A 21,352-nucleotide genomic window follows, 5' to 3' on the forward strand; every position below is an offset into this window, starting at 1 on the left:
AGTCAAATTCATGCGTCCAGTGGAAAAGGGTCAACAATCATAGATGCCTTGGAATGAAAGGTGGAATGAAAGGCGGGATGTTCTTGTAGACCTCAATGAAACGCCTTTAGTTGAAACCGAAGGCGTTGCTCCGCCGTTTCCGCGAACTGAGCTGGGCTGTGACGTTGTGCGGAGCGTACCACATTTGCTATTTCGGCCCAAATATTATATAGGCCTTGGAATTCTTTTTGCAGCTGCTATAAAATAAAAGGAAAATAGAAGAAAGAAAAAGTATCTCTAATAAAATAAAACCACAAATTAAGAGGAATTTTGACATACTTTAAAGTACCCCCCCCCAAAAAAAAAAAACTGTTTCGGTGATGTTGTAGATTGCTATTCATATTGGGGCATCATCAATTCCTTATGACTTAATCTCTTGAAAGTGTTATTCTTTTTTTTTTTTTTGGAGCAGATTAACCTCTCTTGACAGTTTCTTTGATATTCCATTTTTGAACATGAATAGAATTATTTTCCATTTTTTGAAACCAACCAAACAAAACATGGATGGAATCATGATCCATTTTATGAAGCGAACCAAATAAAATAAGAGCGCGTGGCAGTCAAATCTTTAATCAAATTTCCTTCGCAATAGCTATCCACTTGATGTTAGGACTAGTTAGTTATTAGTCATTAATCCCTTTCTATTATTAGTTTTGTTACTATATCTTTATCAATCTTTGTAGTTGAAGGATTGATACTACTCTTTTGGTTCCATTTTTTTTTTGGAAACCAACCAAATAGAACATGATAGAATTATTTTCCATTTTTTGAAAAACACGGACAGAACTATTTTCCTTTTTTTTTTTTTGAAACGAGCCAAATAAAACAAGCGCGTGGAAGTCAAATCTTCAAATCTTTCTTAACAATAGCCAATCCAGGTCAAATCTTCCTTAGGAATAGCCATTCAACTTGGTGTTAAGACCAATAAGTTAGTTATTAGTCATTAATGGATAATAGAATCCAACCCGACAACTCTTCCGCTAGGCCAACTTCAACTTTCTAAAAAAGTTGACTGATACTGTGGCCCGTTTAATAAGTGAATTTTTTTGGGTATTTGTCTAAAACTTTACTGTAACTTATTGTAGAGACTTTTTAAAAATTTTTTGAAGTGCGTTTTTTTAATATTTTGAAGTGTATAGTTTAAAAATTTTGAAAAATTTTTGAGGTTACTATAGGTAAAGTTTTTAAAAAACTTGTAGCAGACAAACTTGTTAGCCAAACAAGGCCTATATATCTTTATCAATCAATATCTTTCGTCGTTGAAGGATTGATACTACTCTTTTATAAGTACATTTGTTGAGATCAGAGGGGAAATTCAGTATACGGCTATGGACAATCAATTACCACTGAAGACTGCAGAAGAGAAAGCCATTGAAGACTGGCTTCCAGTCAGTTCCGTTCGGAAATCCAAGTGGTGGTACTCGGCTTTTCACAATGTCACGGCCATGGTAGGAGCCGGGGTCCTTGGCCTCCCATACGCCCTGTCACAACTTGGATGGTATGCTTCACTACGTACTTTCAACTTTGTACACATGATTTAATTTGCTGTTTAAGTAATTAAGAAGGAAAACTATATTCATCAGAGAAGGACTAGATGTACATATTACTTGTTCAACGCTAAACTGCTTGTAGATTTTCTTGGTGCCGGCCAGAAATGATTTTACTTTGATTGCAATTTGATTGGAGAAGATATTTACTAATGGTTGTTTATTATTTGTGTTTTGGACTTTTGATACTAGTAGACCATGTGCAGTGTTAGGAGGTTTTTGTTTTTTTTTGTTTTTTCTTTGGCTAAATTGTTAGCTAGGGGTTTTGTTGCATTATTCTATTTCTTTCATGTTATGAAAAACACATATTGAATGGACTGCGGATTTACAGCATAAATATTCTCAAAATATCTTGCTAGAGTAAACACATAATTAATAAATTATTCCACTGACAAGTCACGGCAAAAGACTAAACTTAAACCTTCGCAAAGTCCCCAGTTCCCCATTAATTTGTTCCCAACATGTAGGGGTCCTGGTGTGACCATGCTGGCGATTTCGTGGATTATAACGTTGTTCACCCTGTGGCAAATGGTGGAGATGCACGAGATGGTTCCTGGTAAGAGGTTTGATAGGTACCATGAACTAGGTCAGCATGCATTTGGAGAGAAACTTGGACTTTGGATCGTCGTACCCCAACAGCTTCTGGTCCAAGTTAGTACGTGCATAGTCTACATGGTTACCGGCGGAAAATCACTCAAGAAGTTCCATGATATTGTCTGTCCACCTCCAAGATGTCAGGATATTAGGCTCACCTACTTCATCTTGATCTTCGCTTCCGTTCATTTTGTTATCTCTCATCTTCCCAACTTCCATTCACTGGCTATCATCTCCTTCTCAGCGGCTGTAATGTCCCTGAGGTAAATCCAACTTCTAAATTTCGAAACCGAAGCTGTTACCCATCTCGTCAATTTTGATTTTCTTTTATGATTGATGATACAGTGACGAGTTTAAGTGTACGTACGCCACCTAATTTTAATTTCAATTTGAGCATTTTGACGAATATCTAGATCCATCCGATAGTATACACGCACGCTATTTTTGTCAATACAAGAAATGATCGATGATAAGAACTTTTCCTATAATTAATACTGTGACGATTGCAGTTACTCTACTATTGCATGGGTGACTTCGCTGTTTAAGGGACAAATACCAAACGTGAGCTACGTTCCGAGAGGATCAACCGCAGCTGGAAAAACTTTTAACTTCCTCAATGCACTGGGGGACGTAGCTTTTGCGTATGCGGGGCATAATGTCGTGTTGGAAATTCAGGCGACGATTCCTTCAACCCCTGATAAACCATCCAAGAAACCCATGTGGAAGGGAGTAGTTCTTGCTTACTTTGTTGTTGCCCTGTGTTATTTCCCAGTTGCGATATGTGGGTATTACGCATATGGGAATGAAATTGAAGACAACGTTCTTATTACGCTGCAAAAACCGTCATGGCTCGTTGCAGCCGCTAATATGTTTGTGGTTATACATGTCATTGGAAGCTATCAGGTTACTAGCTAAAATCTGATTTTATGTTACCTAAAAAAAATATATCTGATTTAATTCGACAGAGTGTACGCTTACTATTTTATTGTATTCTTTCATTATCTTTGTGGGAGACTATAATTAGTTGTTAATTAATATCCTCCCTTCGGTTTTTTCAAATAAATGCAGGTTTATGCTATGCCAGTTTTTGACTCGCTGGAAAGCGTTTTGGTGAAGTCATTACGCTTTAAACCTTCAAATAAACTTCGTTTTGTCACTCGAATGCTGTATGTAGGTAAGTGCTATCAAATAATCCAACATTTGTTTTATTTCTCTTTAACTTTTTTGGGCTAATTTAACTTCTTTTCAATAGCGATGATTAATTACCTTCATCCATAAATTTTTTTTTTTTTTGTTAATTTGCCACCTGCATTACAATTACAAAATTCCAAAGGTGATGTGACAAGAGATATACTCAATGCATAATGAAATGTTGGCCTAATTAACTTCCTCCGTACATTATTCAATTCACTCCTTGGTGATTATCGCATGTTGCGATGTGAACCTTTAATGTTTATTTAGTTGTGAACCTTTAATGTTTGAGTGCAAATTTAGTTGACCCGGCCTGCAACTCCCAACCATTGCAGCTGTGACCATGTTAATTGGCATGGCAATCCCCTTCTTCGGAGGACTAATGGGATTTTTTGGCGGATTTGCTTTGGCCCCAACATCATTCTATGTAAGTCGGCTCACGTAGCAACATGGATCAGTTGTATATATGCTATCGAAGCCATTTTAACATTACCTTGGCTTTTCGCAGCTTCCATGTATTATTTGGCTCATTCTTTACAAACCAAAGAGGTTCAGCCTTTCTTGGATCATAAATTGGGTATGTTCCAAGTCGACACCACTCCTTATAGTCGCTATTATAAGCTTACAGCAGCAGCAGCAGCAGAATAATTATGTAGTCTGTTTTGTGTTTGTTGATTCGTAAATTTCAGATCCTCATAGTATTTGGCGTTCTCCTGATGCTTCTCTCCCCCATTGGCGGTCTAAGGTCTATCATCCTATCCGCCAAGTCATACAAAGTGTTCTCCTAATCGAATATGAATTAGTTCTCTTCAAGGGAAGGTACTCCTAATTAATCTTTACTTATTAATTGAACTAGAAAAAGTAGATATTAGTGGGAACTTGATTGTCTCCCAGTTGAAATCAATAGTTTCGTTTTCCTTGTTTGGTTCTGGAGATGTCGTATATTTAGAGTAGTTTAATTTGCCCGAGTTTGTTTATGGGCAATCTGATATTATAGATTATTGTCCAATTCTCGCTAGGTAATTAATTATGTTTTGGACCAAGTGTAATTTGTAAACCATTTACATTATTGTTTTCTTTGGTCTAAGTACATTAGTATTGCATTTTCCATAGATTAGGCACGCATAACTCTTTTCTCTTTTCCTTTTTTTTTTTTTAAAAAAAAATTTTGGAGAGACGTGCGCGCGCAAATATATATATATATATATGAATGTATATATGTATGGGGGCTAAATTGATACGTTAATGATCATCCTAGAAGCATCAAACGCCATATTAGCCACACAAGTCAAACCAATGCTAAATTGGAGAATTTCGTGCATTTATAATACTATTTTTACAACACACAAGCTCCCTCCTGTTGTCGAATATGCAGAAAATAAAGGCAAGCCGCCAACTCTCATGAGAGAATCTCTCTATGAACCAAATCAATTTTGGTAATCAAAGCCCTTCAATTCTACGTCCTTAACCAAGTATAAAAAGCCAGGTCTCTTCACCTATAAGGATTTACATCATTCTGTCGTTGGATTGAGAAATCTCATCTCAACTCCTTTTCATGCTCAGCCTGTTTCCTTCCCGAAAAATTTCCTGGACTCCCTAATTAAGTGTATATCTACATTTGTTGTGTTCGGAAGGGGAAACATGACGACCCATAATCAACCACAGAATGATGCCAGAACCGCAGAAGAGAAAGCCATCGATGAATGGCTCCCAGTCACTTCTGAACGGAAAGCCACGTGGTGGTACTCGGCTTTTCACAATATCACGGCCATGGTTGGAGCTGGGGTCCTCGGTCTCCCTTATGCCATGTCCGAACTCGGCTGGTATGTTAATTCTCAGCTGATTCTGGGCTGGATTGGTTAATCAATCATGCATATACCTGCACCTTAAATGCTACTACACACTCAAGCAACACCTCTCAATACTTAAATTAATAATGTAACATGCAAAATTCATCGGTACCATGTTTCCTTATCCTTTATCACTTCATTAATTTTAGACATAATTAATTTTGTTGTTGTACTTGTGATTCGTTGTGATTTGCGGGTTATTGCTGGTATCGAATACTAAGTTTATCCTATGCCAGTTGCGTGGTTAAAGGTTCCCACATGTCATTGAAGAAATTAAAGCAACCAAATGCTACATTTTTTAAACACAGAAGAATTATTGAAACCTGCTGCTAGATATGCTTTTTTTTTGTGGCTTAATCAATTTGAAATTCATGTGATTCGATGGGATTTTTTTTAAAATTTTTTTTATCGTGTTAAGATTTAGTAATACTTTTATTTTCTTTCTATCGTGGAATAGTAAGATATGCTCTGAAGGTATTCTTTTCACGGAATAAGAGTATAATCTATTTTGGTAGTTTCTTAATTGAATCGCCATTTTTCTAATTGATAGGACAATTTCTTTAACTTGTTCGAGATGACATCATTATTTTCGATACAATTTTCAATTCGCTGTGGATTGTATTGAAAATCCGCACATTGATTGTTTGGATTGCATTTTTCTGGACTTTTTGTAGAAAAATTATCGTAGCGATTTGATATATGTGAGGTAAAAGAGTGATTAAAAAATGTGTCTACGAAAAACGTAACAAAAGTTGCAATCTAATTACACCCTTAATATTGGTCGGAGCTCTCAGTGATGCTTAGAGAATTGGGCTAATCTTTGGCAATTTACATTCAAGGACACCGTTATGGGTCCTAACATAGGACCAAATGTTGGCAATTTAATTTCCAAGCAAATGATCCTAAGGAAATAGCAAAAGATTTGTGGCACTATTTGGCTATTTGCATGGCATATCATAGAAAACGTAAGACACACGGAAAAAGCAAATTAATGGCACAAGTTCAACCAGCATAGTTAATAAAGTTTTGAACCAATACATCATTTTTTTTGGGGGGGGTTTTCATGAACATATCTGTATCCTACCAAAATCATCAATCAAACTTTGCCAAATAAATACTCTTCATTTGTTTTTCGAATACGTAGCATAATTAGTTGAAGTGAATGGTGTGTTAATGCTTTTGAAAAATGTAGGGGTCCCGGTGTAACCATAATGATTCTTTCATGGGTCATCACCTTGTACACCCTGTGGCAAATGGTGGAGATGCACGAGATGGTTCCTGGTAAGAGGTTTGATAGGTACCATGAGCTAGGTCAGCATGCATTTGGTGAAAAGCTCGGGCTTTGGATCGTCGTACCCCAACAAGTCGTGGTCGAAGTCAGTACATGCATTGTCTACATGGTTACCGGGGGAAAATCACTCAAGAAGTTCCATGATATTGTCTGTCCACCGCCCAAGTGCCAAGATATTAGGCTCACCTTCTTCATCATGATCTTCGCTTCCGTCCATTTTGTCATCTCTCATCTTCCCAACTTCCATTCCTTGTCTCTTATCTCCTTGTCCGCAGCTGTAATGTCCTTGAGGTAAATTCATCATCGACCTTTAAATTTCAAGTACATATGATCATGAGGTCAATTCTGATATATAAGTTATATTTTTGCTTCAACTTAATTCTTAGAGTCCATATATTCCCACCACCACAAAAAAAAATCTTCAGAAAGGTGGGCTATCTTTACAAGCCAGAATTCTTTTGCAAATGAACCTTGGAATAATTAATTTTTAATTTTTTTTAAAAAAATAGCTATGTTTGTAAGAATTTTATTTAATTAATTAATGACCCGATCATGGGTGGTGCAGTTACTCTACTATTGCTTGGGTGGCTTCAGTGACTAAGGGGCAAGAAGCGGATGTGAACTATGGTCCAAGAGAGACAAGTACAACTGCAATTACTCTCAGCTCTTTTAATGCTTTGGGAGATGTTGCCTTTGCCTTTGCAGGTCATAATGTGGTGTTGGAAATCCAAGCAACAATTCCTTCGACTCCTGATAAGCCTTCAAAGAAACCAATGTGGAGAGGAGTAATCCTTGCCTACTTGGTTGTTGCCTTGTGTTACTTCCCAGTTGCATTTTCCGGTTACTACTCCTTTGGGAACAAAGTTGATGACAACATTCTGGTTACCCTGCAAAAACCTTCATGGCTCATTGCCACTGCAAACATGTTCGTCGTGGTCCATGTCATAGGAAGCTATCAGGTTAATCCATTGTTTCTTCAAATTAAAAATTCTCATTTGATTTCCTTAAATATGCATGTAATAAGCTGTCGATTGAGGTCTTTGTGGAAGGAAGAAGAAGAGCAATATTATTATTATTATTATTATTATTTTTGGGTTAAAGTTCTCTCTTAATTTGGTCGACTAATAAATTAAATGCAGGTATACGCCATGCCAGTTTTTGACATGCTAGAAACATTCTTGGTGAAGAAACTACGCTTCAAACCTTCGACTGTGCTTCGCTTTACCACTCGTACTATTTATGTTGGTAAGTGCACTCATGTGATATAGGTTGTTAAGTACTTTAAGTGTGCAGTGAAATGAGAAATCATCTCAGGTGCATTGTAGAGAAACACGTAAAGAAAATCTAATCCTAGCACACACAATCTAGGGAATTGCATGCTCTTCACTAGTGTAATTGCTTGACCGATGTGTTTCGTTGTTTTTCTTTTAAATTTAACACTAATTCTTGGGATTATTCAACGACCTTGGACTTCCATCTCACTGCAGGTGTGACCATGTTCGTTGCCATTGCTGTCCCCTTCTTTGGAGGCTTAATGGGATTCTTCGGTGGCCTTGCTTTGGCCCCAACAACGTACTACGTAAGTCAAGTCATTTGACCTCTTTCATGCCGTTGCAATTTGCAACTTTTGCCACCATTTCCATCTATCTATTAGAATTCAACTGAATTCACTACTTTCCTTTGTTTTTTGTGTTCTTGGTAGCTTCCCTGCATTATGTGGCTCGTCCTCTACAAACCAAAGAGGTTCGGCTTGTCTTGGTGTGCAAATTGGGTACGTTTTTAAGTCCAGATACTCGCATCAAATAGAGTACAACCTTATACTTCCTTATTTTTCTTGTGATCTCCTTTTGTCTTGTCCTCCTTCTATTTGGCTAACTTGGACTGATTGATCTATGAACTATTTCAGGTCTGCATCGTGGTCGGCATTGTCCTGATGATTCTAGCACCTATTGGCGGTCTAAGGTCCATCATCCTATCAGCCAAGAACTACAAAATGTTCTCTTAAATAATGTCAATCTTCAAGTAACCAAAGATCCAACAAAACAAAACCCTTTGCTTATTTGAGGTCAAAACCGATGATGATGAGGATTTCAACCGGAGTACCTTGCCCTTACTCCTGGTTGAAATGTTTATGGCTCTGTCGAGTGAGAGACAATGACAGTCGTCTGCTGAAGTCTGTTAATGGGGCAATCTCTTTCGTATGCATAGCTAGTCACAGTGAGTAGAAATGCAATTGTGTCGAAGAAATTATGGTGTGCATTTACGTAGTTTCATTTCTAGATTTGTTAAGGTTTCAGATGCATATAATGCATCGGCTTGTGTATATACTGGTGAAAGGACAATATCGTGCTGTTGTAAATATGTGTCCGTGTATTGTTGTCTTTCAAGTTAATCAAAAGGAGTAATCATATATATATATATATATATAAAATAAAGTCGTATCCTCATTCTTATCCCTTCATGTTTTCTCTTTCCTACGTGGCTTAACGAGACGGCAGGTAGTTTCCTAATAGGATTCTTAATAAATCATATATATATATATAATAAAGTCTTATTCTCATCCTTATCTTTTTAGTTTATCTCTTTCCTATGTGGCTTATCGACATAGCAAGTAGGTGCAACGCACTCTATGAGTCAACCCCTAATAACTTACGCTATTCTATCCCTCTTTTTTCTCTTGACTTTGCAATTCTAGATAATCCTTCCATAATTATCTCTTCCATTCTCTCACCTTTTTTTCCCTTAACCCTAATCGTCAAGCCTAAATTTCCAGGGGATTAGTATAAATAATTTTGAATTATGTTTTTAACTCTCTCTCATCTTCAACTCAAAAGTTAGAAATATCAATTCAAATATTAGATTATCTTTATCAGATTATCGCTATCGAAGATACTCTACATTTTTACTCATATATATGGTTATCGATCTATTACTTATCACTTTATCAATCAATGCAGATGTTTACACTTTTCCACAATGTTTTTGGAATTTTTTTTTTTCAATGCAAGGACCGCATTTGGAACTTCATTTTTATTCCCTTCAATGCAAGGATCGCATTTGGACTTTGTTTGTGCTCACTGTATATGGTCTGTAATTTCCTACAACTTTTTCATAGCTGGGTCATTGAATTTGAATTTTCTAAGTCTTCAAAAGTTACAGTTTGATTTTTATTTCTGGCAAGGTTTTTGTAATTAATTTGTTATTTCAATTTATGGATTCACTCTTCAATTCAAGTAGAACAAATATTGTTTTTTTGGTTAGTAATTTAAAAGTGACCTTTTAAACTATGTGTTTTCACACGATTTTTTAATTGCCTTTGACAATTTATTAATTGTCTTCAACAACGTATTAAATTTTTTTATTTTCTGGGTTTTTGGGGTTAAAAAAATTTTGTGCAGTTTTCAATGTTTTTTTTAAGACTTTGATAGAAAGCTTTTAAAGAACAAGAAGGTGTCATTGATTACATAAATGACAACGCATCAAATTCATTGTTATACAGCAGTTCACGTCATGCAATATACATCAGATTTTTTAGATTTTTTATGTTTTTGACTTAATAGCAAAATACATCTTATGTTTTCGTTTTGGTTTCTATTAGTCATGAACAGATTTAGAAGGTTGCTATGTTCATGTGACTTGATTGATTCTAAATTTTTATCCTTTATTAATATTTTATTCGGTTTCTTTTCTTTTCATATTAACCTTTAAGTCATTTATATTAAGTACCAAAATTGATGTTTTGGTTACGGGTTGGCCATTCTTTTGTTTACATAAGATCAGCCAAGATTTGATCTTCCCTATTTTCAAGTTTTTGAATGTCATCATATTGTCGATTTTTTTTTTTGCATTTTGAATTATTAATCACTGAATTAGATGTTTAAATTTACATTATAAGACTATTTTTGAATAACAATGTATTTAAGAAAGGTTATAATAGATTATACAATAAGTTTGTATTTTATGAAAATATTTTTATGAACTACACTAAATAATTTATTATTTTTAGACAATTCCCATTCAACGAATGGGTACAAAACTAGTTTATTTATAAATGCTTGGTTTCTTTTGTTGAAATTTATTTCAAGGCCGCTCCCTCATGCATAAAGGTGTCAAAAGAGGTGAGTCGAATGAATTTAGACGGGTCATAATTGAGTAATGGGTGTAATTGAATTAATTCATTTATATCCATTTAATAAATGGGTATGAATATGCCCAATCAGTCATTTATGAGTCACTTAAAAAAAATATATTTTTTAATTTTTTCGCATGTTGTTTTGACCAGAAATGAAGGTATTTTATTATTATTAGATTGATAAGAAATTTAAATTTATTTGCTTAACACTTGCAAAAAGTTAAATTTAAATATATAATTATTTTTAGATAGGTATAAATGAGTGAGTCAAGTCAACTCACTATCCAATTGGGTATTCATTTAGGCCCATTCAAAATTAATAAGTGGGTTTGGACAGGTTATTGGCGAGCAGGTTTGGATGTATCAAACATAATTGAATTGTAATTGATACTTCTACTCGTCCATCATATTAAAAGGTATTTCCTAAATGGTTACGTTCCTTATGAACATGAAAATTGAGCTGTTAAGTCTTTTGGCCTCACTAAACACCTCTAGATTTTTCTTAGCCTTAATTAAGCGGTCCATGCAAAAATCAGTAGGATCAAAGAAAACATACAAAAGAATTAGCCGAGTGAGGTGAAGTTCTTAGTTCAACATTCAGGTCCTCCCCTTTTTCATTCTCCCTATTCTTCCTTGCAAAATTTGAAAATTCCTATTAGATTTTAAAAACGGAAAATAAATTCAACTTTTCTTTTCCCCGTCACAATACTCTTTCATACAAACAAACCATTCAACTACTAGCAATCTCCCAATCATACAAACTTTATGTCTTAAAGCCTTTCCATTTGTTTGTCACAAAAGTGTAGTTTGACTACGTTGACAACAAGCACAGGAATGATTTGGGTTCATGTGTATCTCGTTGTTGGAGTTTTAACAAACTCGAGAAAAGCCTATTTTGATGCAAAAGCCCAATCAGGCTTGTAGTCTCATAAGGGCAGCCTTTTCTCACCAATGGCCCAATCAAGTCAACCTCCCACATCCTGAATGGTACTCACGCAATAAAGGAAAATCACCTGGGGTATAAATGGCATAAGGAAATGCTCATGCTCCACTGTCTCCATCTATTTGGAGGCAATCTTTTTCCCGCCATTATTAACCTTCAGAAAAAGAAAAAGAGCAAAACCCTCTGTTAAGTGTTAACCTCTGGTTGAAACCCTAATCCACCATGGAAGAAGAAATCAGAGCAGAGTTTAAGAAGAGCGGCTTCACCTTCGATGACGAAGAAGAGATTCTCAAGAAATGTAAGATTGTTTTGTTTTTAATTCTGAATTTATCCTAATTTGCTTCCAATCTTGAGTTTCCTTTGGTTTTCAGGTCTGACTTTTTGTATCGAGTACAAGCTGACGCCTTCGGATATTGTTTCCAGCTGGGACGTTTTTTCTCTCAACAGGTCAGAATTTATTATGAGATAAAGGGAGTTTTTATGGGGTCAGAGAATTTAAGGAGATACGATTTCTTAAGGTTAAAGAAGGGGAGGTGTGGGAAGGAAGAAGTGGAGACAGGGGAAGAGGGACAGTGACGATTGAACTGTCATGTGAAACACGAGAACAAAAAGTTGTACTTGTTGGAGTTTTTGCTTTTCCCAGTACATTCTAGTGGAAGCTGCTACAAAAATTCTTAGAAAAAAAAAGTTGTTTTTTTTTGGGATTTAATTGAATGTCGGTTTGGTGTTAGGGACGTTTCATATCCAAAAGAGCGAATTCAGCGTGTTTTTCCTGTTACAGGGGGTTGGAATTAACGGTGCAAAGTGCCCATATGAGTGCATTCTTGCAGCAACTACAGAATGAACAACGAGATGCAATTATCAAGAAAGATCCTGGATTACATTTTTACTCTAATGATGTTGCTATGTGAGTTTCATGTATATTTTTGGTGATATTTTTGAAGTTGTCATTTCTATTTCTTAATTCTTTAGATTCTTTTAATGCATAAACCATTCGTCCGTTAAACAAGGGAGAAAAGAAAAGAAAAGTGTAAATCAGGGTTGTAAATCAGTACTAATTCCTCATTTTTGCTCGGGTCTTGTTTGTATATATTGTCTCTGACTCTGTATAACTTGCACAAGTTGATTTCATGATTGGTGACTCAAGATTTCTAACATTATGCACTTTTCATATCCAGTCCAAAGAGCAAATAAGATGTCACGGATCATGAGAATCTCCATTTTAGTACTTATCTCTTGGGTCTGCAAGTTGATATGTAATAATTGATTGAGGGACTGTTCCGTTCCTTCTTCTTGCCTGATTGAGTTTAAATAGGTCCTCCTTTTATGCCACAAGAGTGGATACATTGAAAGCTTGAATGTAGGCTAATGAATGATGAATATGAAGATACGAAAGAAGATGTTCTGCATAGCCCACAAGATCAGCCTCAAACACTGCAGAGAGAGCAATCTGATTCAGCTCAGAAGACAAATGGAAGCATTTTTGGCTCCCGAAAATTGTTAGAATCAGTGACACCTTTTGGGCAGAGAAAGAACAAGTTTGTGGTGCAATTCTCTCTTAATGAGCAATCTGCCACAGAGGCCATATGTGTTAAGCAAGAACATGATGACGAGAATTCAGAAGATGACATTATAAAGAGGGTGCAACCTAGCAAAAGGTGTTCTATAGTGATTAATGCTTCCCAGCCTGAGCCTGGTTGTAGATTTATGTATGATAGGATTGAACGCAAGGTAATCTAAGTTGTCACGGACTCATAATGTGCACAGCCTTCCCCATCGTGAGTTCCTTACTTTTTCTTATGGTCATTTAGTTTAGTTTCCTGGAAAATCGCATAAAAAGGCATGCAAGCAACATTGTGGAGACTGGGCTTTTTGAGGAACCAACAGACCCTACGGTTGCCTCCCAGGTAATATAGTGCTCCCTCTTGTATATATCCCCTTTTTCTGAGTCTGTTCATGTCAGTTGTTGGTCTTGATCAAACACAAAAGTCTTTGAGGAATTACGGAATTTAAATTGAGATTACTACTGTAGCATTTTCCTTGTTGGTTTTCTAGATCTATGTCATTCTTGCATAGAAAGTAAACTTGCATTCATTTGATAAACCGTGTTTCAGAAAAGTCTTTTTGCTGTTGGCATGATCTGCTGTGAAGAAGAAGGCCGTCTGAAGGAAAAGCCTATTTTGCTGCAAAGCAGGTAATGACTGTTAAACAAATTAGTATTGTTCATCTGCAGTTCCAGCAGAAAATTCCTCTGAAAGGAGAGGGTTGTTGGAGCTGAATCATTACTAGTTGATACGGTCAACATGTAAATTATATGAAGTAGACTTGTGTGCGTTTCACTTGCATGTACAGGATTTGTGAGAACAAGCTTGAGATGCTTTTTGATGACATTATAAGACATTGCTTTCTTTGTTTAACTGCAATGACGAAGTATCATATAGTTGTAGACTGCTGCGTTACTAACTTTTGCTCCATTACACCAAATAAAATTCTAGAATATACAATATTTTACCATATAAAATGGGTTAAACCCTCCAACTTAGAATGGAACTTTGATGTGTACATATCTGAAAAAGGTCCAGGAAGTTATATGTTATGTTTCCTAATATTTAACTGCTAAGATGTACTTCACAATTTTATTAGTGTTGAGCATTCTGGAGGACAACGTGTGCGCCTTGACTTGCAAAAGCTGGAGCAGTTTTCCATTTTCCCTGGACAGGTCAGGATGGATTAGGAGAAAATGCTTTTTCTAATACTACTAATAATAGTCATTTTAAGTTTACCAATAAAAAATCTCACGTAATGCATGTCTGCAGGTGGTTGGAGTGGAAGGGCATAATCCAAGTGGACACTGCTTGGTTGCATCAAAAATTATTGATTATGTTCCATTGTCAGTTTCCTCCAGTGAAAATTTGCATCCTCCTAAGAAACAAGCTTTGGATCAAACTGTTCAGTCCACAGACTCCTCTTGTCCTACACCAGAGCTATCACTGGTGGGTAAGCTTTTTTATATCATAGAAATGGAGTTGACAATGATATATCTGGTTCAGAAGGACTGTGCCGCCAAGAACATTTTTTTCCCTTAAATGCTATTATGTCGTTTTCCGTCGAAAAATTATGTCGTTTTCCATTATCACATTTCCCTATTACCTTTTTTCCTCACATACATCAAATCGCTACAGTAATTTTTCCATGAAAAATCACGAAAAATGCAATCCAAACACAATCAATATTCTAACTTTTCCTCGTTTGGCCAATAGATTATTGTTACTGGTAGCTTCTGTTTTCCAGTTTCTGAAAAATTGGAGTTACTAGTGCTTTCCTTAATAACCTTGGTTTTTGGCAGATTATAGCAGCAGGGCCTTTCACGACAAGCGATAACTTGTTGTTTGAGCCTCTAGCAGAGCTTCTTGGATACGCAAGACGAAAGCAGCCTCAATTGCTTATACTGGTGATGCTTTCTTGTCAGCAATTTATTCACATCAAGACTCTGCATTCACTAGCATGTTTGATACTAACTTGATAAATCCTCTCGCAGCTAGGACCATTCATTGATGCTGATCATCCAGAGATAAAAAAAGGAACAATTGATAGGACATTTGATGATATGTTTTGCGTTGAGATTCTTGGAAGGGTACTAAATAATTAAGAAAAAAAAGCAAGCTAGTTTAGAAATATCAACTTCTGTTTCTTTCTCTTATTTCCTTATTGTAAGTCATCTTGTAGCTTCAAGATTATGTTGAATATATGGGCTCAACAGCAAGTGTGGTTCTTGTGCCATCAATCCGGGATGCCAATCATGACTTTGTATTCCCACAGGTATTACCTTTTCAATCTTATTCACGATATCTCTTATTTTTATCAGCTGTCATGTTCTGTTGAAGTTCACATCTGTCCTTTATTGCTTTGGCAGCCCAAGTTTGATATTAACTCGCGCAATCTCAACCATCAGGTGCAAGATCTTGTATATTGAATTCCTTCTACTTAAAGAATCGACTTACCATATTGATCATCTATGATAACTGATACAGAAAACAAACTTATGCAGATACATGGCATCTCCAATCCAGGAAACTTTACTGCAAATGAGGTGGCCACATCTTTCCATTCTTATTCTTTTAAGTTAAAAATGCACGGTCGTCTCCATTGTTTGGGTCTCAACAATAGGCACAGGACTCTTTGTTCTTTAAGGACTCCTGTCAGATTGCTATTGACAGCAGCAGCAGCACTATTAGTGAATTGCATAAGACCAACGAATTCAGTTCTGAGTTTTTCTTGATCAATTTTGATGTTCAGGTCAAATTGGCTTGCTGCACTGTTGATATTCTAAAACACCTTAGTGCGGAGGAGATTTCAAGAAATCCTCAGGGAGGTTCTAAGCAACGCCTGACAACTCTTTCAAATCACATACTGAACCAGCGCAGGCAAGTTTGATTTTTCATGGTTCTAGTGCTTCAAAAATAGGGAGTGATTCCAAATTTTTATTTTTGATCTATTTCTACACTTGATGGAGCAGCTTTTATCCTCTATATCCACCTGCTGAAGGCATCCCCTTGGACTCTTCTCTTGCACCTGAAGCACTCCACATCTCATCTATTCCAGATATTCTCATTCTACCTTCAGACTTGGCTCACTTTGTGCGGGTAGCTTCGCTCATCCCTTTAACGAGATTTACAGAAATTCAAATTCTGATTGAACTTACAAACCAATAGAGGATGTCTTATGCAGTATATGCTTTAGAAACTAATCCTAATATGTCCCTAACTTCTGAACTGAACTGTATTGGTTTGAACTCATGCCATACTTTAGGTGCAAACTAAAGATAACGTGAGGTTACAAATTCAGTTTTTTCCGTGATTCATCATGGAAGGGACAAGTGATGCAAGTATATTAGGTGAAGAGGAAGAAAATTAGGCATATAACTGTCAATTTTGGATTCAACAGGTAATATCCTTGAGGAAAATAAGTGAAGGAGAAGAAGTCAAGTGCGTGTGTGTCAATCCAGGGAGGCTGGCCAGGGGCGAAGGAGGAGGTTTCTTTGTAGAGCTTAACCACCGTGGAACCCCTGATTCAACTACTGCTTCAGTTATTCGTATATAGACTTACACCGGACGCTTTATATGGACATATTTTCTTTCCGTTGAGTTCTCCGGTGTCAGCAGAAAGGTCTTCGTGAGTTCAAGCGGCCATGGGAAATGGTGTCAATGTAAGCAATTTGGGACGAACTAGGAAATTAAAGTGCCCTTGTGTTGATCAACTGAGCATCGTGTTGTGATGATCTTGACGATGTTGTCTTGGGTCAATCACAAAAGGTTGAAGTACACGTCAGGATGGGATTAGAAGCCTGGGCAGTCTAGTTGCACTCGGGACTTCTGAGTTGTCGACTTATGTAAATTATATGGGTTTAACGTGCTGCTGCCTAGATTTCCTTTAACTGCCTGGCTGGTTGTCTCTGGCTACCGGGAAATTATAGCTTGCTTGGTTGGCTAATGCCCATGCTAATAGTCTTAGCTGGGTGAGGAGGCGGGGGTCCATTATCGAGTTCATATTCATCGTACAAGTAGACAACAATTACAAAACAGTGCTGAAATCTTCTTGTCTGCTTGTTTATTAGTACTATAGAGTACTTTTATTACTTGGTGTCTTATTCATACGTCATCATAAATAGTTTGTTTTTCTGTAGCTGTCCCTTGGCTGCCTCGTCCCGGGTCCCCTCTGTCCCTCAAAAGTCTCAACCCATCCTGTGGTCCGTGTTTATGCAGATGCCTTTTTAGATGGTCCGAAGTCCAATACGGCCTTTTTTTAAAAAAAAAAAAATTTCAATGTTCAAACATCGAATGAGCAATAACCTTTTAACCTTTTTAACCTCAAGCACCATCAAATCATGATCGCTCCTGTGTCTGTCTGTAATGATATCAATCTCTTCACATATGCCTCTTTACGCTGTAGGAAACTCCTTTGGTGGTTCGCCCCTACTGCGCTACTTCTTGATGAGATAACAAGATCAATACGCAATCCCTTTTTGACTCTTTCGACCGCATAAACGTGCCTCTTTTTGACTTTTTTGATCTCAATCTATTATTGCAATGGATGGAGTTGGCAAGCTCACTACTTCACTAGCGGGTTGTAATATTTTTACTTAAGGCGCATGAACAAATTGTGCAACCTATCCCATAAAATTGGCGGGGTTACCAAATCTTCTTTCTGACTAATTGACATATTGAAAGCAATGAACTTGGCTCATCTCTCCTGAATTTTCTTTCCATTTCCTGTAATGCACGTCTGAATACATAACACGTGCCTTCATTTCTACTTTGATTTATTTTTTAATTAAAAGTTTGGACGGTTTAGCCATCACCAAAGTAGGGCATACTCTTGAAACTAGAGATCACTTGTAAGGACAGTCTATTCTCACTAACGCGACCCTTACATTAATAGCAAGTTTCTTTTTTGATGCTAATAAAGAAGCCAATAGTCATGGTAATTACCAGATGCCAATAATTAGAGTGATTCATGATGATTCAGTTGCTCATGCAAACTTGCAATGAGATCAACTATAACTAACTCCGGCATCGCATGGTCAGTTGAGAGACCCCTAGTAGTTAGGCCTCGTTATATTTTTGACTACCACCAAACCAAATACCAAACTTCATATTGATGAAAAGCTAGCATCCAAGTTAGTAGGTTGTTTACTTCTTTCTGGGGCCGACAGAAGTCGGGGAGATTATCAAAGAAGTACAGTTCTATCATTTACGAGAAGAATCTTAGGTGGCGGATGCCCGAGGGTGTTATAGTATTCCGAGGCCACTGAATTGTTTTTTCTACAATAGCAGACGGAAAAAACAAAAGAAAATAAATGAAAAGTCATATAATAAGGAAATTTTCCCTTTTCTACAGCAACAAGAAGAACCCAGTAATTTTGGTTCTAAATTCCTAAGCATTATTACCCCCTACGTGACTTTTTTCAGCAAATTAGCTCTTGTTTTATACAAACCAATCCAAAGATTAAGAACCCACAATATGCTTACCCAGATGGCTGTTACAATCACAACGATCCAAGAAATCCAAGCCCACTTGGGCATCGAACCATCGGCTGCTCCGCTTACAAAAGCTGCCCCCATCTTGAGCGTATAAAGAGGTCCAAGAATCCCTCTGACGACTGAATAGAAAGTGAAAAAGTAGGGTGACAGGAACTCATAATATCTCGCAGCCTCCGGTGAATCCACTCTTCTGAATCTGGCTAAGCTCCAAGTATTCTGACACGGGCTTGTGATTTCAGCCAGAACAAGAAGACCAAGAATTGAAACTGCACCGTGATGAACAATATATCTACAAGTTGCGAAAACATAGAGGGTAGCCAAGTGATGAGCTATGAACAGAACATCTTTTGGGATGAAAATCACGTAGTGTAAAAGGTCAATTATGAAATAACCCATGCTGAATTCAAGAACCAAATCGTGAAAAGATGTATTCTGAGCTGGAAAATCAAGTGGGAACAAATTCTTCTGTGATTTGATCAACGAGGAGATGGCCAAGATTACAGCAGGTAAGCCGTGGAACAAAGAGATAAAACAACTTGAAGCTTCATATCTGGCTGAACCCCACTTCTTCAATAGTACGAAATATCCAAAGCAATAGATAGCAGAGAACATCAAAGTGAATGAAACAAGAGGGGAGTTAAAGGGGAAAAGGGATTCAATCTCCATAGCCATAGCTGATAGATAGTCCTAGTGGAAGAGAAAGGATAGGCTGATGATGATGATGATGATGACCAGACAAAAATAATGTGTATGATGGATGTACCTTGCGTTTAAGCTAAGAAAAAGTATTCCGTCTGGTTTTTACAGTTTCTTGTTTCTGACAAAAAACCAGTGTCAAATCAATTGCTAACGTGATTTTTTTTTTTTATGGTCGAACACAAATAGACCACGTGTCCAACTGGGTGCTTATACACCCATTGAAATTTTTTTAAAAAAAATGAATTTTTAGAATGCAATCAAAGATTTTGATTCCTTCATTTACATCCAAATAGAGCCCCAAAACTCTTTTGATTGCCAACGTAAATCTCAGACGTTATACCTTGTGCTGACAGAATATTCTCGTCCCAAATGAAAGCAAGCAATCGCAGACACCTATGAATCAGGGGAAATATCAATAAGGCTTTACGTTCCACGATTTGTAGAGGATTTGCTCTGTGATTTAGACCAAATTGTAATTATCCTGGTCCTGGTGGCCAATGGCTTCCGTATATCCGTATGCATGCCATTCTCATACGTTATGTTATTGGCACGAAATGACGTTGCTTCCACCGTGGACATGAATATCTATTTTAAAAAACTTGTTACGATAGTCAAAAAGTTTTCTTAATCGGAACTAGTAGAAGAAAATGTACGCCGGATTAGTCGGGCCACCTTCGAGTCTTGACCCGGACACCCCTGTGTTGAAAAAAAAAAAAAAATTAGTAGAAGAAAATGTATCCCTTTTTTTTTTTTTTTTTTTTTAACTATCCTAAGAAAACCACGTTAGCAAGAAACCCAGAAACACCATCCCTCCACGATCCCCGCCCTCTTTTTTCCTCCCTAGAAAAAAATAATAAAAGGTTGTTTCAACTTTGCATTTATGTTAATGGAGTACTCTCGAGCTAAACATGATTTTACCAGAAGCATTATGTTTATTGCTTGTGGATTACCCAAAAGAATACAAAAGGGCTTAGTTTCCATTTTTTTCCGTAAAAGAGATGTTTTGAATCTAAAACTCCTAATTTAGGCCTTGCTTGGATTGAAGGTTTTCGTCGGAAAATATTATCGTTTTCCGTGATCACATTTCCCTATCACCTTTTTCCCTCACATATATCAAATCGCTACAGTAATTTTTCCATGAAAAATGACGGAAAATGCAATCCAAACAATTTCTCATCTTATTGCTTAATTCAACTTTCCTTCGAGAATGTATTTTTCTGCTGATTATGATTTGTGACGAAAGTCAAATAAGCATTTAGGTATTTAAATCTCTATAAACTTCGCATAAATTATAGATTAAAACACATTAAGTATGTTTAGATAGTAAGATTTTCTTAGATATTATTTTGCTTATATCACAAATACATTTTTCAATCAATTTTTTATTTTTAACAGCTTTTTTATCTTACATACATCATGTCACAAAAAGTATTATAATAATTAATTAAAATAATATTTCAAATAATCTCATATATTATTTTTTTATTAGAATAGTGAAACGTCACTGAATTCTCATTAAAAAGTCTACTTCCACTATTCTTAGTGCTGCTGTCCAACCATTTTATTTCTCCTTGTGCTTTTCTAGGAACCCTTTAAGATGAAAAGTCACTCCAAGGGCCTTTATTGGTGTATTTTAATATAAACTTAATCTACCCATTGTTGGTGACCAAAGTTCATGGCTACCCATTGTTGGTGACCAAAGTTCATGGCTACTAGGTTGGGATTCGAACCTCACTCACGATAAAAAAAATAATCTAAAAGAGGTGTTGGTCACCGGTAAATTGGGGGTTCGAACCTTAACTATAGTGAAAAATTCTAAAAGAGGTGTCAAAGCACCTCTTTGTTACCAAAAAAAAAAACTATTGTTGGTGACTTGCAACTTACAAGCAGTAGGTGCCCACACGGGATCCTGAGTGCCACTTTTCCAGTTGCAATTCAGTACCACTTCTATATTTATGCCAAGTGTCATATTTATTTAATTTATCATATGTTGTTTATTTAAATTTCTTCTACCATCATGTAATTA

At 36.5% G+C, this 21,352-nt stretch overlaps 4 protein-coding genes across 4 annotated transcripts; 3 read left to right on the forward strand and 1 right to left on the reverse strand.

Moving 5' to 3' along the window:
• The first annotated feature begins 1,367 nt into the window (after nt 1–1,367).
• LOC113717688 (lysine histidine transporter 2-like) lies at nt 1,368–4,159 on the forward strand. The gene is made up of 7 exons (XM_027242476.1): nt 1,368–1,537; nt 2,054–2,443; nt 2,690–3,083; nt 3,249–3,354; nt 3,707–3,798; nt 3,880–3,948; nt 4,061–4,159. Exons 1-7 carry the CDS (start codon nt 1,368–1,370, stop codon nt 4,157–4,159), a joined length of 1,320 nt encoding a protein of 439 aa, XP_027098277.1.
• Nucleotides 4,160–4,961: 802 nt separating this feature from the next.
• Nucleotides 4,962–8,904, forward strand: LOC113717641 (lysine histidine transporter-like 2). Its single transcript, XM_072072863.1, has 8 exons — nt 4,962–5,194; nt 6,414–6,641; nt 6,750–6,803; nt 7,078–7,471; nt 7,652–7,757; nt 8,000–8,091; nt 8,215–8,283; nt 8,419–8,904. Exons 1-8 carry the CDS (start codon nt 5,013–5,015, stop codon nt 8,515–8,517), a joined length of 1,224 nt encoding a protein of 407 aa, XP_071928964.1. The 5' UTR covers nt 4,962–5,012; the 3' UTR covers nt 8,518–8,904.
• Nucleotides 8,905–11,628: 2,724 nt separating this feature from the next.
• Nucleotides 11,629–17,021, forward strand: LOC140021569 (uncharacterized). Its single transcript, XM_072072714.1, has 16 exons — nt 11,629–11,885; nt 11,959–12,034; nt 12,369–12,494; nt 12,952–13,318; nt 13,399–13,494; nt 13,702–13,781; nt 14,231–14,306; nt 14,404–14,580; nt 14,934–15,038; nt 15,126–15,221; nt 15,314–15,406; nt 15,501–15,539; nt 15,636–15,677; nt 15,884–16,011; nt 16,104–16,230; nt 16,532–17,021. The coding sequence occupies exons 1-16, from the start codon at nt 11,810–11,812 to the stop codon at nt 16,685–16,687; spliced, it is 1,860 nt and encodes a 619-aa protein (XP_071928815.1). The 5' UTR covers nt 11,629–11,809; the 3' UTR covers nt 16,688–17,021.
• A 1,315-nt stretch (nt 17,022–18,336) lies between these two features.
• Nucleotides 18,337–19,464, reverse strand: LOC113717787 (TLC domain-containing protein At5g14285-like). The gene has a single exon (XM_027242598.2). The coding sequence runs from the start codon at nt 19,297–19,299 to the stop codon at nt 18,538–18,540; it is 762 nt and encodes a 253-aa protein (XP_027098399.1). The 5' UTR covers nt 19,300–19,464; the 3' UTR covers nt 18,337–18,537.
• Between the last annotated feature and the right edge of the window lie 1,888 nt (nt 19,465–21,352).

The sequence above is a fragment of the Coffea arabica genome, chromosome 11e (assembly GCF_036785885.1).
Source record: "Coffea arabica cultivar ET-39 chromosome 11e, Coffea Arabica ET-39 HiFi, whole genome shotgun sequence".
Classification (NCBI taxonomy): Eukaryota; Viridiplantae; Streptophyta; class Magnoliopsida; order Gentianales; family Rubiaceae; genus Coffea; species Coffea arabica.